At 36.6% G+C, this 18,136-nt stretch overlaps 1 protein-coding gene across 2 annotated transcripts in view; it reads left to right on the top strand.

Annotated features, from left to right (window-relative positions):
• Positions 1–18,136, top strand: part of OSBPL11 (oxysterol binding protein like 11) — an 82,065-nt gene that overhangs the window by 48,624 nt on the left and 15,305 nt on the right. For both annotated transcript variants that reach the window (XM_027845244.1, XM_027845245.1), the window contains exons 8-10: positions 11,144–11,284; positions 15,684–16,179; positions 17,537–17,723. In XM_027845244.1, the coding sequence (XP_027701045.1) occupies positions 11,144–11,284; positions 15,684–16,179; positions 17,537–17,723 (824 nt within the window). The remainder of the gene's footprint in view (positions 1–11,143; positions 11,285–15,683; positions 16,180–17,536; positions 17,724–18,136) is intronic.

Genomic DNA, 18,136 nt, shown 5'->3' with positions numbered 1-18,136 from the left:
GATAGATAGATAGATAGATAGATAGATAGATAGATAGATAGATAGATAGATAGGATCCTTAAATATATGTAGAAGTTATAAAGCATAAAAGTATTTCTTTTAGTAAGATAATTTAGAAACACTATAATTTACTGAGGTAACTTGAGTTACTTTTTCCTGAACACATCATTTTACTAAGTTTTTTTGTCAAGTACTTTTATCCTTTTTTTCCTTTTTATGCTGTAAAAATTGAAATACTGCTTCTTCTAAGGAGTTTGGGACTTTCTGTCTTATTTTTCCTATGCCCTTTCAACATAATAAAGTATTACAACCAGTAACATAAAATTTCATTGTTTTTTCCCCGTCCTTATCATATTAATTTTGAGTCTTTTGCCAAATAAGACTATTGACCAACTAGTTGTTTTTCCCTTTTAAAGTCATATTTAAAACAAGTTCTTTGAAATAATTTTCCTTATGTGTTAGAATCGTCCATGTTCTCTTACTTTGTATAGTTAGTCAACAGATATTTTTTGAATGCCTACTCTGTTCTGCTCATGTTCTCAGGTCTCTGAGGAATATAAAGTAAGTTTATGAAGTAGTCCTAATTATTGGCAAGAGGCAATATGCATGAAGCAACTTGAAACTGCTGATAGAGAGGCATTGTGACATAGTGGAGAGATTGCTGTATTTGGGATCAAGATGATTCCACTCTCCCTTCCTGGGTGTGTGACCATAAAACAAGTCACATAATCTTGCTGAGCTTCAGTTTTGATATGGGTAAAATGGAAATAGTAGTGCCTGTAGTATTTACCTTATAGGGTTGTTGTGAGGCACAGATGTCAAGTGCTTTGTATACCTTAAAGCATTAAACATTTGTTACTATTATAAGACAATCTAGCCTAAGTATTATATTGTATTATTATATAGATTATATGGATTGTAGAGAGGTTTAAAATCAAAGGGTAGAATAAGGAACATAAAAGGACTGGAAGGTGGTCTTGAAAAGAGTGCCAAGATTTATCTGATGTGGCATGGAATTGGTGGGCATTACAAGAGGAAACTGTACAGACAGGGATAGGAAGACAGGGAAAAGCATGGTATGTTCTAAGAAACAATCAGGGAGAAAAAACAACAGGTTTATTTTAGGGACAAATGGAAAACTAGATTGCCTTGAAAGGATAGGACCAAGGCAGAGGAATTTGGATTTATATCTTGCATCAACCATGCCTTGTTATAAGTAAGGTCCTGAGAGGTAACTTGCCCAAGGTCACATAATACCAAAGCTGAGGTTTGGACGTGAATTTTCTGACTCCTTATTTAGGTTCTTGACTAGAGCTACAGTATGCTGAATCTAATAAAATTAGTATGAGACTACTATGCAGGATAGATTTGAGAAGGAAGAGTCTGGAGTCTAGGAGGCTGATGAAGTATTTAAGGCATGACGTAATAAGGGTGGTATTGGAAATGGAAAGGAAGTAAGCATTTATTAAGCACATGTTAGTGTGCCAGTCACTATGCTGAGTACTTTACAAATATTGTTGAATCCTCACTACAACCCTGGGAAGTAATTATCCTCATTTTACATCTGAGGAAACTGAAGCTGATGGAGATCAAGTGACTTGCCCTGGGTCACACAGCTAGTTAGTAACAAGTTTGGACCTTTGCTTTCTAAAGGGAAGATGGTCTCTTGGTTGAGGGTGTGGCATTTTAGACAATGAAGTGAAACTGTCTAGTGAGCAGTTGGGTCTAGAACTAAACTAAGATCAAGAATGGTGTGATAAATTTGGGAATCAAAGAATCACAAAGTTTTATAGCTGGAAGGAGCCTTAGAGGGGATCCTTTGGTCCAAACCTTTTAAATTTGACATGAAGAAGTCAGAGCCCAAGAAGGCTAAATGCCTTGGCCAAGGCTGCACACAGGGTGGTTGCTAAAGCCTGTCATGGGGAGATGAGCTTGTGGCAGCCAACTCAAGCAAGAACAGGGGCCTGAGGGTTGTGATGTAGCAAAAATGGAGTGGGAGGAGAAAGACAGTCCAGGGAAGGAGATAGAGTTAGGTATATGATATGTGATATATATAAATATAAATATGTCATAAATATATGATAGCCCCTTCACTTTGTAGTTAAGTAGGTGGGTTGTTTCCTCCCCTTGTTGTTGTCTACTGGAATTAGCCTTGGCTGCTCATTGTTACCTTACACAGCAGGGTTATGAGGATGAAGAAAAGACTTTCAGATTTGTCAAAGTCAGGTATTAGAGACTTTCATGAAAGCAGTCAGTAAAATGCAAAAAATTCAAACTGCATAACGTTAAGGAGGGAAGATGTGATAAGAAAGAAGGCAGCAGTTCTAAGCTATAAACATAAAATGTGTGGCAGCAAAATATAAGAGAAATAGGTAGCCAGAGGAAGGCACTTTAGTAAGCGTGGTCCCCCTAAGATGTCGTACAACTATGCGGAAGCAGAAGGGAGAAAGAAATAGTGCTAAGGAAGAGATTGAAGATGCTGATGAGAGGAGCCATCAGAGCAAGGAATAATACCCTAGGACAGTACTACTGAGTAGTAGAGCAGTTAGTTACCATTAAAGAAAAAGGAGAATATTCCTTTTTCTCTGTGATTAGAAAAAAGAATGAAAGTTATAATAATAGGAAAACTGAATTATAGAGGCAAAAGTAGATAATGCAGATCCCAGGTAGCCTCTGTCATTTCACTTAATTAGGAGTAAGGTTATCTGTTGAGAGAGAGAGGGGAAATTATAAGAGTTTGCAGGAGTAGGGAACCTGCAACCTTGGGACCACATGTGGCCTTCTAGGTCATTGGGCACGGCCTTTTGAGTTAATCTTTTTATTATGGTGATTTGTTCTGTGAAGTTTGGATTCAGTCAAAGGGCCACACTTGAAGACCTAGAGGGCCACAATGGGGCCTCAATGCTGCAGATTTCCCACCCCAGTAAAGAGTTGGGAGCTTTATGGAAAAGAAGGAAGTCTGGAACAGCTGCTAGGGGAAGTGTGTTAGAGAATCAGTAGATAAATAGGATTTCTGAGTAGTGAAGACTAGATATCAGATACCATGAGTTTGTCATAGGATACCACTAGATCTTAATTATGGTGAATAACAGATCCCCTGAAGTGGTCCCATCTATTTGAATTTGAACTATGCAAAATTTTAATTATGTAAGATATGGTAATATGGTCCAGCTGAATGGTAATAGAAGTAAAAGTTTAGTAATGTGACCATGTTCATTGTTTGTACTAATCTGGACTTGTATATAGCTCTAAAGAATTCTAGGTTTTTCTCCAACATCATTCTATAACATATAATTCTTCCTTTGTAATGTCTTTTAAATCTGTATGTTTTTCATTCCCATTGCTGTTACCCTAGGCCTTCATCATCTCCAAACAGACTTACTGGCTTAGTTTTCCGTCCTTCCCCAATCCTATGCACTAGGGCCAGATTAATTTTTTCAAATTACCCTTATTCGTAAACCTTTAGTGGTTCTTCATTGCCTTTAGTGCACAATTTAAAATACTTATTCTGGCATTCAAAGCCCTTCGAAAACTATCTGCCTTTAGTGTGGTATATTGGAATGAGTTCTTCATCTGGAATGAGAAGGCCTGCATTATTTTCCTGGCTCTGCTACTTCTATAACTTTGTAACTTCTGTAATCTTGGGTAAGTCACTTAACCTCTCTTTGCCCTAATTTTCTCTCTACAAAAATGAAGGATTTTGACCAGATTATTTTTGAAGATTCTTCTAGTTCCAAATCCTATGACATCATCAATAGCATCTACCACTGAAGGAAGTTTCTTTGTCCTTTATGAACCCTCTGTTCCAACTGTATTGATTTTGTTTTTCCTCAGGGAATACCTTATCTCTTTCTGCCTCTATGCCTGATTCATGAGATTTTTTTCCCTCTGTGAAATACTTTCCTTTCCCTCTGATTATCTAAAGGTTACCCTTTAAGGCCCTAATAAATCTTACCTTATCTAAGAAGTCTTCTAACCTGAATAATCGTAATCTGTCTCTCTTTAGCCCTCATAATTTATTGTCTATGACAACCACTTATTATATATTAACATTATAATGCTAACTTTGTGTGTATGTGTGTGTGTGTGTGTGTGTGTGAGAGAGAGAGACAGATAGAGACAGACAGAGAGAGAGAGAGAGAATGTGGATCTGGATGTGCATTAGCATAATCTCCCAACTAGGTACAGGCTTAACAGTAGCTATCAGGCAAAAACCCCTATTGACCTTGAAAATAAATATAGGTTCCAGTCACTTCTCACTTGACTGTTGTGATAGCTTCCAAATTGATCTCCCTTTTTATAGCCTCTCCTCTTTCCATATCTCCTAAAACAGTATATCTGAGGCACAGGTATGGCCGTGTCCTCTTCAGAAAGCTTCAGTGTCTTTTGTGTGAGAGTGAAAGTCAAAGCCTCCACATGGGACAACTTTGTTTTTAGCTGTAACATTGTTTGATTCTAAGTAGGTGGAAATGAGTCCAAGGCAGGAAAATTAGCAGTAAATGTCAATGGTGATGATTTGGAGAGAGTATTGTAAAGCAAATGGCATGAATATCCAATAATAAGCAGAGACTTGTTTTCATTTGTTCATGGAAGTTGGGAACACTGAGAAGGCCAATGTTACTTTTTCTTGCATTGAATTGAGTGCAGTGGGAAGAGTGAAACCTCAGTAGAGAAAGTAGCCATGGAAATCATGTCTTCAGTGGGGTACCAGGTTTTTGTCAAGACAAGGAAATGGGGGGGAAATGGAGAGGCAAAATAAGTTAAGATAAATGGAAATTTTCCTCACAATGTAACAGTGATTCCATAGGCACAGAGAATAGAACAGAAATGAGGAAGGGTAGAGTAAACAAGTGAAAGAGTGTATGAGAATAGGTGTGAAGGCTCATGTCTAGGAATAGATACTCTGGCTTGTCCCCAGAGTATTAGGAAAATGAAGATGAAAGAAGCAGTGGGTAGGGATTCAGGCTAGAGATTAAAGGTATTAAAGAAGGAAGATGGAGCACTGAGAAGTCCCAGTCATTGTTTATAGAATCATACAGTTTTATAACTGGAGAGAAACCTTTAATCCTTTAGTCCAGCCTCTTCATTAGCCAAGTATTTATTAAGCACATTTTGTGTACAAAGCATTGTAAAAGGTCTGGAAATACAAATCCAAAAAATCAATCCCTTCTTAGAAAGAGCTTATAATGTAATGGGGGGAGACAACAAATATCTATATCTATATCTATATCTATATCTATATCTATATCTATATATACATCAAATATAAATACAAATATAAGTATATGCAAAGAGATGAAATACTAGGTAGTTGGGGATGGAAAATACTAGCAGTTGGGGTGACCAGGAAAGGTGCTTCAGCTTTGTCTTAAAGAAAAGGAGACTCCATGAAGCAGAAGTAAAGAGGATGTGCATTCTAGGTATGGGAGTCAGCCATTTGTAAAGGCACAGAGATGGGAGGCAGAGTGTTGGGAGTTGAGAGTAGGAAGACCAATTTTGTTAGATCACAGAATGCAGGAAGGAGGAGTGATGTCCCCCTTGGAAGCTGGAAGGATAGATTGGGCCTGTGTTGAGTAGAGGTTTAAAAGCTAAAGAAAGAAGTTTATGTTTTATCCTGGAGACAAGGGGACATATCACACAACCCTGCTGTTGATTGATTAGGAGAATGACACAGACAGATCTGTACTTACCAAAAATATTTTTTCCTTAGGAAAAAGGAGTTGTGTCTAAGGTGGATTGGAGTGGTGAGAGGAGTTGTGGTAATCATTATATGAGAATAAGGACTTGAACCAAGGTAATAGTTGTGTAAGTGTGGAAAAGGGGCAGATAGATGTAAGAGAGATTATAAAAGTAGAGGTGGCAAAATTAGAGCATTGAATGGATATGTGGAATGAGGACAAGTGTCCACTGGGAGGAGGAAGAGTCCAAAATATTTCTGATATCAAAAACCTGGGAGATTGGAAGAATGGTGGTACCTTTGATAAAAATAGGGAAGTTTGAAAGAGGAGTTGTTTTGGGGAGAAAGATGATGAGTTCAATTTTGGATATGTTGAGTTTGAGATATTGCAGGAAAATCTGCTTTGAAAAGTCCAGTATGCAATTAGTGGTGCAGGACCTGTGGCTCAGAGAAGAGACGGGCCTGTTAGTCACTTAGTCAATAATAATTTAAGTGCCTCTTATGTCCCAGGGACTGTGTTAAGCACTGGGAATACAACAAAATGCAAAAAATAGTCCCTGCCCTCAAAGAAATCACAATCTAATGGGTGAGACAGCAAGTGAATAAATATTTAGAAATAGGAAATAATTAATGGAATCAAGGCAAAGAACTAAGAGGAGGGGAAAAGCTTTCTGTAGAAGGTAGGATTTTGGTTGGGACTCAGAGGAAGCCAGGAGGCAGAAATGGGGAGGGGAGAGCATTCCAGGCACGGGTAACCACTAGAGAACACGCACAGGAGCTGAGAAATGAAGTGTCTTGTCCATGAAACATCCAGGAGGCCAGCATTACTAGATCAAAGACATTATAACACATTATAAAATGGCAGCTACTTTTAAACCATAAGGGCATAAAAGTCTTCAGATCTTTGGAACTCAATTTTTTAAAAAAGTTATAGGCAAAATAGTATTTTTTTTTTTTAAACCAAAAATTGGAGAATGACTGAACAAGTTAGGATATATGATTAGGATGGAATACTGTGGTGCTGTAAGAAATGAGGGACGTGGTTTCAGAAAAACCTGGGAAAACCTATATGAACTGATACAAAGTGAATTGAGCAGAATCAAGAGAATATTGCACATAGTTACAGAAATATTGTAATAGTGATCAACTGTGAAAGATTTAGCTACTCTGATCAATACAATGATTCAAGACAGTTCCAAAGGCGTCGTTGATGAAAAATGTTATTCACCTCCCGGAAGAGAACTGATAATTGAGTGCAAATTGAAGTACAATTTTTTTTACTTTATTTTTCTTGCTTTTTTTGGTGACATGGCTAATATGGAAATATTTTGCATGCTTTCACAGGTATAATTGATAATATGTTGCTTGCCTTCTCAATGAGTAGGGAAGGGGCTGGAAGGAGGGAGAAATTTAGGGACTCTTTAATTTTAATTTAGGGACTATTAAAAATTAATAAATCAAACAGGATTGTTTACTTGATCATGGAGGTGATAGGGAGCCACAGGAGTTTTGGGGTAGGTGGTGTGTCATGGTTGGACCTGTACTTCAGGAAAATCACTTTGGTGGCTGAATTGGAGGATGGATTGGAGAGAGGAGAGACTTGAGGCAGGCAGACCCACCAGCAGGCTTGCAGTATTCCACGCATGCGGTGATCAGGGCTTGTACCAGGATTGTGGTAAGAAGTGGAGACAAAAGACATATTTGAAATCAACAGGTTTTGGCAATAGATTAGATATAGGGGCAGTGAGAAATAGTTAGGAGTCCAAAATGACACCTAGGTTGTGAACCTGGGGAACTGAGAGGATGGTGATGCTCTTGACATTAATGGGAAAGTTAGTAGAAAGGGAAGACTTTGGAGAAAAGATAATGAGTTCAGTTATGGACATGTTGACTTCAAGATGCCTACTGGACATCCAGTTTAAGATGTCTAAAAGGCAGTTGGAAATATGAGACTGGAGGTCACTAGGGAGATTGGGGCAGGATAGATAGATTTGAGAATCATTAATATGGGGATGGTAATTAAATCCATGGAAGCTGATTAAGATCAACAAGTGAAATAGTGTAGAAGGAAAAGAGAAGCGGGACCAGGACATATCCCTGTGGGACACCTTTAGTTACAGGACATAACCCTCTAACTACAAGATGCAGCAAAAGGAGAAGGAACAGTCTGATAGGTAGAAGAACCAAGAGAGAGTGGTGTACTGAAACCTAAAGAGAAGAGGATGACACTGATGTCAGAGTCTGCAGAGAGGTCCAGAAGGATGAGGATTAAGAAAAGCCATTGGATTTGGCAATCGAGATCCTTGGTAACTTTGGAGAAAGCAGTTTTGAAGTAATGATGAGATCAGAAGCTGGATTGTTAAAGAAAATGGGTGGAGTAGAAGTAGAGAAAACCAATTATTGTAGACTTTGTATCATATGTGTTTTATACCTGTGTTTTGTAGACTTTCTCAAGGAGTTTAGCCACAAAGGGTAAAAGAGATAGAGGATGATCTTTAGGGGGTTTGAGTGGATGAAGTGAGAGCTAGGTCATCAAAATGTAAACTTTGTTAAACTATCATCTTTATGGATATGATAGTTAAACCCATGGGAGAGCTTGTAGAGGGAAAAGAGAAAAGGTCTCAGAACAGAACATTGGGAGGATACTTTCAGGTTGGCGGCTGGATGAACCAGCAAAGGATATTTTATAACTGAAACTGAGAGGTGTATTTCCTGCCTAGGATCATGCTGCTTTTCTGATGGAATAGGCAACATAGGTAGAGTGAGGGTAGAAGACAGGGATAGCATCCAAGGCATGCCAAAGTGAATGTATACACGTGAACACACAGCCTGATGAGGCTGTGCAGAGTCCAGAAGATTTATAGATAGGTAAGCATTTCCTTGTAGTGGTAAGGAAAGAAGGGATCCTTGGAAGAGGTAAGAAGACCTTCACCAACAAAATCTATACCAGCTGGTAGTTAGGGGGAAACGAAAAGGGTGTGAGTATTTTGTGGAATGATGAAGCTTCCATTTAAGCCTTTGTAGACTGCTTAGCTTTTTTGTTTTGGTAACAGGAACAAGAATTTTTTTTCATTTAAAAACATTTTAAATTTTACTAATGTCTTTGATTTTACAACATAGTCATTTCCTGGTATTAGTCAATTCCCACCTCTCCACCCAGAACCTCCCTTGTAACAAGAAAAAACAGTTAAGCACAACCAGCTAACATACATGTTCAATACTGTCAGCATGTGTAACATTTGGCATCAGTAACTTCACCGTCCTCAAAAGGTAGGGTAGTGTACATTGTTTGTCCTTTGGAACCAGTTTTGGTCCTTGCATTTAATCCAGATTCATCATCTAGGGGCAGCTAGGTGGTGAAGTGGAGAGAGCACTGGACCTGGAGTCAGGAGGACCTGAGTTCAGATAACATCGACACATAACACTCACTAGCTGTGTGACTCTGGGCAAGTCACTTAACCCGGATTGACTCTCAAAAAAAACCCAAAAACAAACAAACAAAAAACCAAAATAACAGATTCATCTATTCTTACTCCTCTCTTGTAGTCATTGTTTATATTATTCTCCTCATTCTGCTTTCTTTGTTCAACATTAATTCACACAATTTCTTTAAATTCCTAAATTCCCCAAGAAGTTAATTATCTAAAAGCTTCTGCCACTAAAGTTGCCAAGCATCCTTGGTCTTCTGTGAATTTTAGAAGGTTTAGAAACTTTCATTAATATTTCATTAACTCAAGTACTATCTTGCTCCTTTGAAAGTTAGCTTGTTATCCCTGAAGTTTATCTTTTAAGAGCACACATGCAAAAAGTGCATAGGAAAGAAGAGAGCTATCAAATTCCTTAATGAATATCAGGATTTCAAAAGTTGTAACTTGATAATAGAATAATTTTCGTTTCACTGTATTGATAAATCATTCTTATGTGTGTTGTAGAAGGAATGCTGGACTGGATTAAGTCTTTGACTCTCATAATTGTTAGCTCATTTAATTTCCTTGAGCTTCAGCTTTCTCATAATTAGTAGGGATTATCCAGATGGTTTTTAATGTCTCCTTAGAGCTTTACAATTCTATGATTTCCTGAAAAGAATGAATTTTTAAAGATTCTTAGGAGAATTTGAGTATATTCTATGCCGCTGCAGCACACCTCCCCCTCCTCAAAAGAAACCATCATCCAAAGTATACCAACTTACCTAATTAAATGATTGATCTTTTCCCTTAAAGGTATCTTTTATATTTAAATTTTAATGGCATTATTCCAGGAAATAGTTCAGATATAGAAGGTAAGATTTGTAATCTGTTAATAGTCCTAAACTGTATTTGCATTAGTAGTCTATACATTCGGATTCCTATCTTCATATATAAGAATATTAGAGGAGGCTTTTCATTTAAGATCTGGCAGTTTGCTATTCCCTTCTTATTGTTTCACAAATATGTAGTTAATTATGTTTAGTATCTCTATGGAGTTCCTTGTTCCCTGAGGGGAATACAGAAAGAAGTCATTTTAAACTATCACAAAACTGATTTAAATTGGTTACTAGGAAAAGCTTCTTGAAAATGGTATTAAATATTAAAGTAGCTTCTTTCAGTGAAAGAAGGGCAAGGACTGAGCAATGGTAACTTCAATTTCCTCGGTATTTATTTCTCTCTTTTTCAAGACCAATTGTATCAATAAGCATCTACTATGATGATTGGTAGAACAAGTGTTCCTTGTGCATGCTTTTCAAAAGTAATTTCAGTCGTACTGGTAGACATTTTCAAGATGATTCTTATTGTACCATTCTGGCCTTGGCAAGAATTTTTCTGCTTTATTGATGGAGAATCTTAATACTGGATCATCACATTATTTCTCAGAGCAATGGAGAAAAAACCTTATACTCTGTAAAATGTTCCTTTCTCAGCATTGCACTAATAAATATAGAACTCTCACCACTGGGTCTCCTAGGAGATGTTAAATTTTTTTCCTGGCTGTTACAAAGCTTTCTTCCAGATGTAGAAAAACTCTTAATATCTAACTAAAAAAGATGAGGACCTCATTTTCTACTCATCATTCTAAGTAAGTGGTTAATTCTTAATTCTTAGTAGCTCTTTTATCAGATGTGTTCCCACAGTGGTTCCTATTGCCTGGAGTGCTTTTCACTTTCCTAAAGGTGAACTGGATTCATATATGTGTGTGTGTGTATATATATACACACACACACACATATATATATGTTATATATTAACATTTAAGATATATTGTCTAATGTATATTATATATAAGATGTATGTATATTAGGTAACTCAGATTACTTTTTAGTCATACCTGTGCTGAGGGGAGTGTATTTTATACTTAAATTATGAAGCAGGCAGGAATTTAATTTTATTTTAGGTTCTGAACTCATGTTAGTGTCTCTCCCCACCCCCATCCCTCCTTTTTAGCTATTCTAATAAGTACTTTTAAATATCTGATCCTTTGTTTTCTATCCAGGAACCTGAGGAAATAAATGCAGATGATGAAGTAGAAGATATTTGTGATAATAAGGAAGATGACCTGGGAGCTGTGGAAGAACAGCGCAGTGTTATCCTACATCTACTGTCACAGCTTAAATTGGGCATGGATTTAACAAGAGTAAGTTCCAGGGTGGATTGAAGCTTAGCAGTTAAATATATTTTCTATTATCTAATTTGTGATGCCAGTATTTTTTAATTATTTATTGGTATTTATATGAAGCAGAAAGCATACCTATATCCTTGAATTTTTCCTCCAACACTCTTTTCACCTTGTTTTTTCAACTCTAGTCTCCCCTTAAAGATCTTGCATCCCCAGTAACCCTAAATGCCATTGAAGTTGGTTCCCTCCTAGGAGGTAGTTAGGTCTTGCAGAATGGCCAAAGTGCTGAACTTGGAAGTCAGGAAGATCTGAATTTAAATACTGCCTCGATCACTTACTAGATGTGTGACTCACCTGGCCTTAGTTTCCTCATCAGTAAAATAGGGACAGCAGTGGTACCTGGTTTGCAGGGTTATTGTGAGAACCACATGAGATAATCTGTGACCTTAAAGCACTATGTAAATGCTTGCTATTATCATCATTCATTCTTCTCAACTCACAGAGTCACAAGGAAAGGTTGCCTTTTCTCCTCATTACTGTTTCTAGATCATTCCTCTGTGTTCATTCCTATATAACCTTATCTCATCTGTGGTCCGTGCAAATTCTCCAGCTTTTTTTTTTTTTTTTTTTTACAATCTGTTGTTCTCCCATGTTCCTCAGTAACTTTGGTATTTGAGTTGAGGTCTTTCTCTCTAATCCATCCCCTGTTATTCATGGGGGTTTCAGTATTCATGTTGATGATTTTCCTAATCCTGACTACACTGTTCCTCAACCTCTTGAACTCAAATGATTTTCCACACCCTACTTCTACAAACGTTGATTTTACCATCATGTGCCATTTTAATGATTCATTATCCACCATTGTCTGACATTCAGGAGAATGTAAGTTTCTATACCCGTTGCATAACAGTGCCTGACATATGAAGTTGGCATTTAATAAATGCTGTTTACTTGATTGATTGAACCTAGGATCTTTGCCCCAAGCCCTTAAGGTTTTGCCGTTCTTGACCCACTATCTTCAACCCTTACCATCTAATTTGTCAACTTTTGTTTTCATGCTGCCTAGTGTTGCTGCAAAAGGTCATGAAATCAAATTGATTTGACCTACTATATTTTATCACTTGTTGTTGTTATTCAGTCATTTTTCAGACATGTCTGACTCTTCCTGACCCCATGGGGTTTTCTTTGCAAAGATACTTGGAGTGGTTTCCCATTTTCTTCTTTCTCCAGCTCATTTTATAGATGAGGAAATGACACAAAGAGGGTTAAGTGACTTGTCCAGAGTCTAGTAAGTGTCTGAGGCCAACTCAAACTCAAAAAGATGAATCTTCCTCACTTCAGGCCTGGTTCTTTATCCACTGTGTCACCTACCTGCCCAGTAATTTATCATATATAACCTCAAATGGCCTTTTGCTGCTTCTTACCTATCCTTCTCCTCTACTCTTATTGATGTTTTATTTCATTTCCCACAGTGAAAATTCTAAAACTTTTCCTCTCTCCTTAAGCCATGTCCCACCTTCACATTATTATTTGCCTGTATCTCTGAGAATGTTGAGATCATCCATTTAAAAGAAATTCCTTCTACTTTCCTGTTCTTCTCATCACAGTTTCTGTTTTATCAGTACTCTTTCCTCCAGAGAATCAGTATCACGACTCCTTTGTAAGGCAATTTTGTCTCCCAAGTCTCCCCTTCTTAATTCTCTGAGGTATGTGTTCCTTAAGGTTTCACCCTTGGCCCTACATCTCTTTTTTTCCCTATACTTTTCAGGCATGCTTCATCAGCCCCACAGCTTCAGCCTTCATCTCTGCACATGATTCCCAAGAGTCTTAAGGCTCCTTTTCTCACAAGCACCATATCTTCATCTTGAACTATCGTATTTGGATCTGTCCTTCCTTTTTATGTCATCGTTTCTGTTACTGCCATTCACATCTTTGAAACTTTGGTGTTTGACTCTTTCCACTCCCTCACCTCCCATATACAATCAGCTAGAGTCTTTGATCCTGCCTGTGCATCCTCTTATCTCTTAGAGTCTTCTCTTCTGTTTTACAGACACCACCCTTCACTAACATCTACCTGGATTTTTGTCATAGTTTCCTAAGAGGTCCCAGTTGTTCTTCCAGGATCTCTTCTTCCCTCCCTCAAAACTGTCCTTCACGCCACTGTCAGATTGTTCATGAGTTTGCTCGTGTCGCTCATCTGCTCAAAACTCTTTAATGGCTGTGGATTTCCCACTTTGCCTCCTTTGTTGAAATCAGTAGACTCAAAGACCTACCATCTCCAGGACTATTTCTGTACTAAATGAAAAGGCCACCACCATGGATTGTCCTGAGGATTCACAGAGAAACTGTTTACCATCACAAAACTATACTGTTATTCCATCCATATTTTAGGGGTAAAGGGTGCAGCACCCCCAGGATCTAGAAAATCCATGTAAAATTTTTCAGGATTCCCTTTCTACCAGAGGAGAAGTCTGAATTATTACTATATTAAAAGATAAAATGTGTTATTATACAATACTATACATATATTATGCATTTCTGAATTTCTAGACTTTTTCTGTACCATCTGCTTCCACAAAACTCCCTCAAAATTTCCTTTTAATTTCTTATACTGACTCATGATATATCAAAACCACGTTGGGGAAAGTCGCAGTGTGGAAGGGATAACTGTATTAATTACTCTGCTTGACATTTATGCCATTCAATTCTTATTTACCTACAGGTGGATGATACTTTTGCAGATTATCCTTGCGTAACAGTCTCCCTTCACTTTTTATCCAGCTAGCATCATGTTTATTTGTTTTAACTATAGCCTATAAAAATAGTAAATAAGGAAATAAATCTGCCACAAAGTAATTGCATAATATGCTGAATATAGATGGTTTTGGATTATATATTTGAATCATCTGTGATACTGTTGCTTCATTTGGGTAATTAAGAATTGACTAAATTTTTTCCCCCTTACATTGAGGTTTTTGATGTCATCACTAAATATCCTGAAGGATATTTTATTTGTTGTTGCTAATGACAAAGATGAAATTGTTTGTTTTCCCCAGATTATATTCCTTTAATGGCAATTATTGTGCCTTTTAAGTGTGAGACAGTTAAGACAATTAAGACTTTCTTAGTCTTAGTGCAGTTTTAAATTTTAGTACCTTTAAACTGCATTTTCCCCCGAGATCTTTAGAGCACTATGTGTGTGAGATAAATGTTATTCTATGCTTTTATTTTCAATTTTTTTCAATTTTATTAGATAATCAATTGGTTTTTAAAAAATGACTATTTTTCCCCCCTTGACATCTTTTTTTTTTGTTAATTTGTTTTGATTTATCAATAATCACTTCCATAAGCTTTTGACTTTTAAATTTTTCTCCCTCCCCAAGATGGCACGCAATCTGACATTAGTGATGTTGTAAGGAAGAATTAGAACCAATTGGAAGAACCGCAAGAAAGAGAAAACAAAACAAAACGGAAGGAAAAAAAAGCAAATAGCATCCTTCAATCTGCATTCAAACTCCATAGTTTTTTCTTTGGATGTGGATAGCATTTTCCATCATGAAACCCCAAATTCTTAGATATTCAGAGGTCCAACTCATCTCCCTGGCACTTGGAATAATTGGTGACTTGTTTTTGCTAATCTCAGGGAAGCAATATTTTCCTGCAACACAGGGCTCTGTGTGTGTGTGTATGTGTGTTTCTTTGCCACTCTGCAGTCAGAAAAGTGAAAGATTGTGGTTGCACTTGCTAAATTTTCTAGCGATTTCCTTTTGACTCTTTCTTTGACTCTGTTTTTTCTAATCAAGAGATTTTTTTTTCTATCTGAGCTCCTTTGCCCTGCCCTCTGATTCTTTTGAGTTAACATAAATTCTTAATTTGCACGAAACATTTGATATTATCTACTAACTAATCCACATGGCTTTTATATCCTTCTAGATCTTGCTTGTTTTTTTAAGTGGTTTGGACCATCCCGCCCGTTTTTATTGATATTTTCTTTTACATTCCCATGGTCTCCCATGTGTCCTTCTCTGTCTCCTTCCCAGAAAGCCATCCCATATGACAAAATAGTATTTTTTAGAGAGCAAAAAGGCAGTACAACTGATCTATACATTGAAAAAAATCTAAAAGCATGTGTAATGTGTAATACCTATGGACCTCCTACCTCCATGAAGGGGAAGTTTGGAAGTGTCTTCTCATATCTCTTTTTGAGTCCTATGTGATTTTTATACTTTTTTTTATATTTACTTTTGATTTTTTTGGTGTGTGGTGTTTTGTTTTTGTTTTTGTTTTTCATTTACATTATTGTTACTGTTTTTAAAAAAAACCATTTAAGTAGACTAATTTTGAACTGCAAATATGCATGATTCCTAAACATAAAGATTAGCTTTGTCCTTATTGGATTTTTTGTTGTTGGTTTCAGGTGGTTCTTCCTACCTTTATTCTAGAGAAACGTTCTTTGCTGGAGATGTATGCAGACTTCATGTCTCATCCAGACCTCTTTATATCTATCACTAATGGAACTACTGCTGAAGAGAGGATGATCCGTTTTGTAGAGTACTATCTTACTTCATTTCATGAAGGCCGTAAGGGAGCTATTGCAAAGAAACCCTACAATCCCATCATTGGAGAAACATTCCACTGCTCCTGGAGGATGCCGAAGAGTGATGTAGCATCCAGCATGACTGCCAGCTCTTCCTCTCAGGCAATCCCAGATCAAGCTTCTCTGCCAGAGCCTTTGAACCATGTGGAAGCAGACTGTTATACTGTCAGATTTGTTGCTGAACAGGTGTCTCATCATCCTCCAGTCTCAGGGTTTTATGCAGAATGTGCAGAGAGGAAGATGTGTGTAAATGCTCATGTTTGGACTAAAAGTAAATTCTTGGGAATGTCAATAGGAGTGACAATGGTTGGAGAAGGTAGGTAGAAAAAGTTATTTGGGGAAGAAAGTACATATGTTACAAAAAAAACCTAGACACCAAGATAAAAATGAATTATGAACTGGAAGGAAAAATACTGGGCAGTACTTAAAGGGTATTCCAGGTGATTGTGGGAAGAGAGTACTCATAAAATTTTTAAAAATCCATACATTTTTAAAGATTTTATACTTTTGTTCTATATCAAAATATGAAAAGGGGGGTTGAACGGAGTGAGCTGCTTGTTGATCAAGAACACAAAAATCACACAGGACTTTTGGCAGATTCATTGAAAAGTGTAACAGGTGAATGAAAACAGCTATTCACTGGTAAAAAAAGAAAAATGTTTTTGCCCAACATTTTGTTCTGAATTTAAACTTGCTAGATAGACATATATGATTTGAGTCTGTGGTTTACTTTGAAATTCTGTTATTTTGACTTTGGAGAAGGTATTTGATTCCTGATTTCTATGAAAAAAGAATAATAATACATGTTCCACCTCTCCAAGGTTGTAAGAATCAGAGAAAAATTCACATAAAGAGCCTTGTAAACCATAAAACATCAAACAAAAGAAGATGTGATAGGCAAATTCTCTTATGAAATGGAAATGTCAGCAACTGTCAAAGTGTATTGAATATAAATTTATATTTATAGCATAAGCTTTTAAATAGGAAAGATATTTATCTTTATCATTATTAAAAATGCTAAGAGTTGTAATAGCCAGAACACTGATTTTAGGATTTTTAGAAAACATTATTTGCTTATACTGTTTGGTTTAAAAACCAAACAGAGTCTATAGCTTAGTAATATTAGACTTCCCTTAGACTTAGGAAATATGTTAGCATAGATTTTCCTCAAACTAGTGATTGTCAGAATCACTGAATCCTTAGAGCATCACTCTATAACATGATCTAAGGAGGCTTGCAATTTTGTATAAATCTGGTCTGCTTTGGACACTCTGTCTGAGGGAGTTTTTACTGGAAGCAATGGAAGGACCTTATTAAAAACTTAATTGATTTATAATATTCTTTGTGGTGTGCACCCGTGTAATGCTGTTGTGGCAAAATTACAGTTTTGTGATTAAAAACCACCTGAGTTCACTGTGGTTGTTATTTTTTGGGTTTTTTTTTTTTTTTTTAGAAAACATTGTACGTGCTATTATAAGGAATTCAGTAGTTCACCCCAAGTTATATGTATATTGAGCAAAGTGTAGTCATGGTTTTTAAATAAAACACAGGAAAAGAAAAGCCATATGTGTCTTTTTGTTTTACTTTATAATTTATATATATATTATATATTTATATGTAATCTATAATCTTTATAATTTTTGCTGAAAGTGTTAACCATAATTATATTTCAGGTATCCTTAGTCTCTTGGAACATGGAGAAGAGTACACATTTTCCCTGCCATGTGCATATGCCCGATCAATTTTAACAGTTCCTTGGGTAGAATTAGGTGGAAAAGTCAATGTCAACTGTGCAAAGACTGGATATTCAGCTAGCATCACTTTTCATACTAAGCCATTCTATGGTGGCAAACTGCACCGGTAAGGACAATTTTATATTATTTGATTTCTTTAATGTGATTTTCTATGTGATAACACTGTTATAGTAATTATTATCATAATTATTATAGACACTCACAATCAATAATATTAATTTGATTATGTCTTTTGTGTTTGTGTTATTTTAAAAATCTTTATTTGTAGTTCATGAAATCCATCAAGACTTTTTTTTAAGACTTTAAAAAACAAAACAAAACAAAACAACATTCTCCAACCTTTGAGCTCCTGGGCATGGTAACAGTTGTGCTACCAGCTCTAGGTAGAAGATCTGTCTCAAAAGAATTTCCCTGACAAGAAGGTAAAATTCCAGATGGATGCTGGAATTGCTAGCGAGAAGTAAGGTAAAAATCTCTAACTCAGGAATAAGTAATCCATGACCCAATTTGTGATCTTCA

Source organism: Vombatus ursinus, unplaced genomic scaffold (assembly GCF_900497805.2).
Source record: "Vombatus ursinus unplaced genomic scaffold, bare-nosed wombat genome assembly UNPS02014959.1, whole genome shotgun sequence".
NCBI classification, from domain to species: domain Eukaryota; kingdom Metazoa; phylum Chordata; class Mammalia; order Diprotodontia; family Vombatidae; genus Vombatus; species Vombatus ursinus.
Note: the sequence above shows the minus strand (reverse complement) of the source record. Positions and strands in the feature narration are given on the sequence as shown.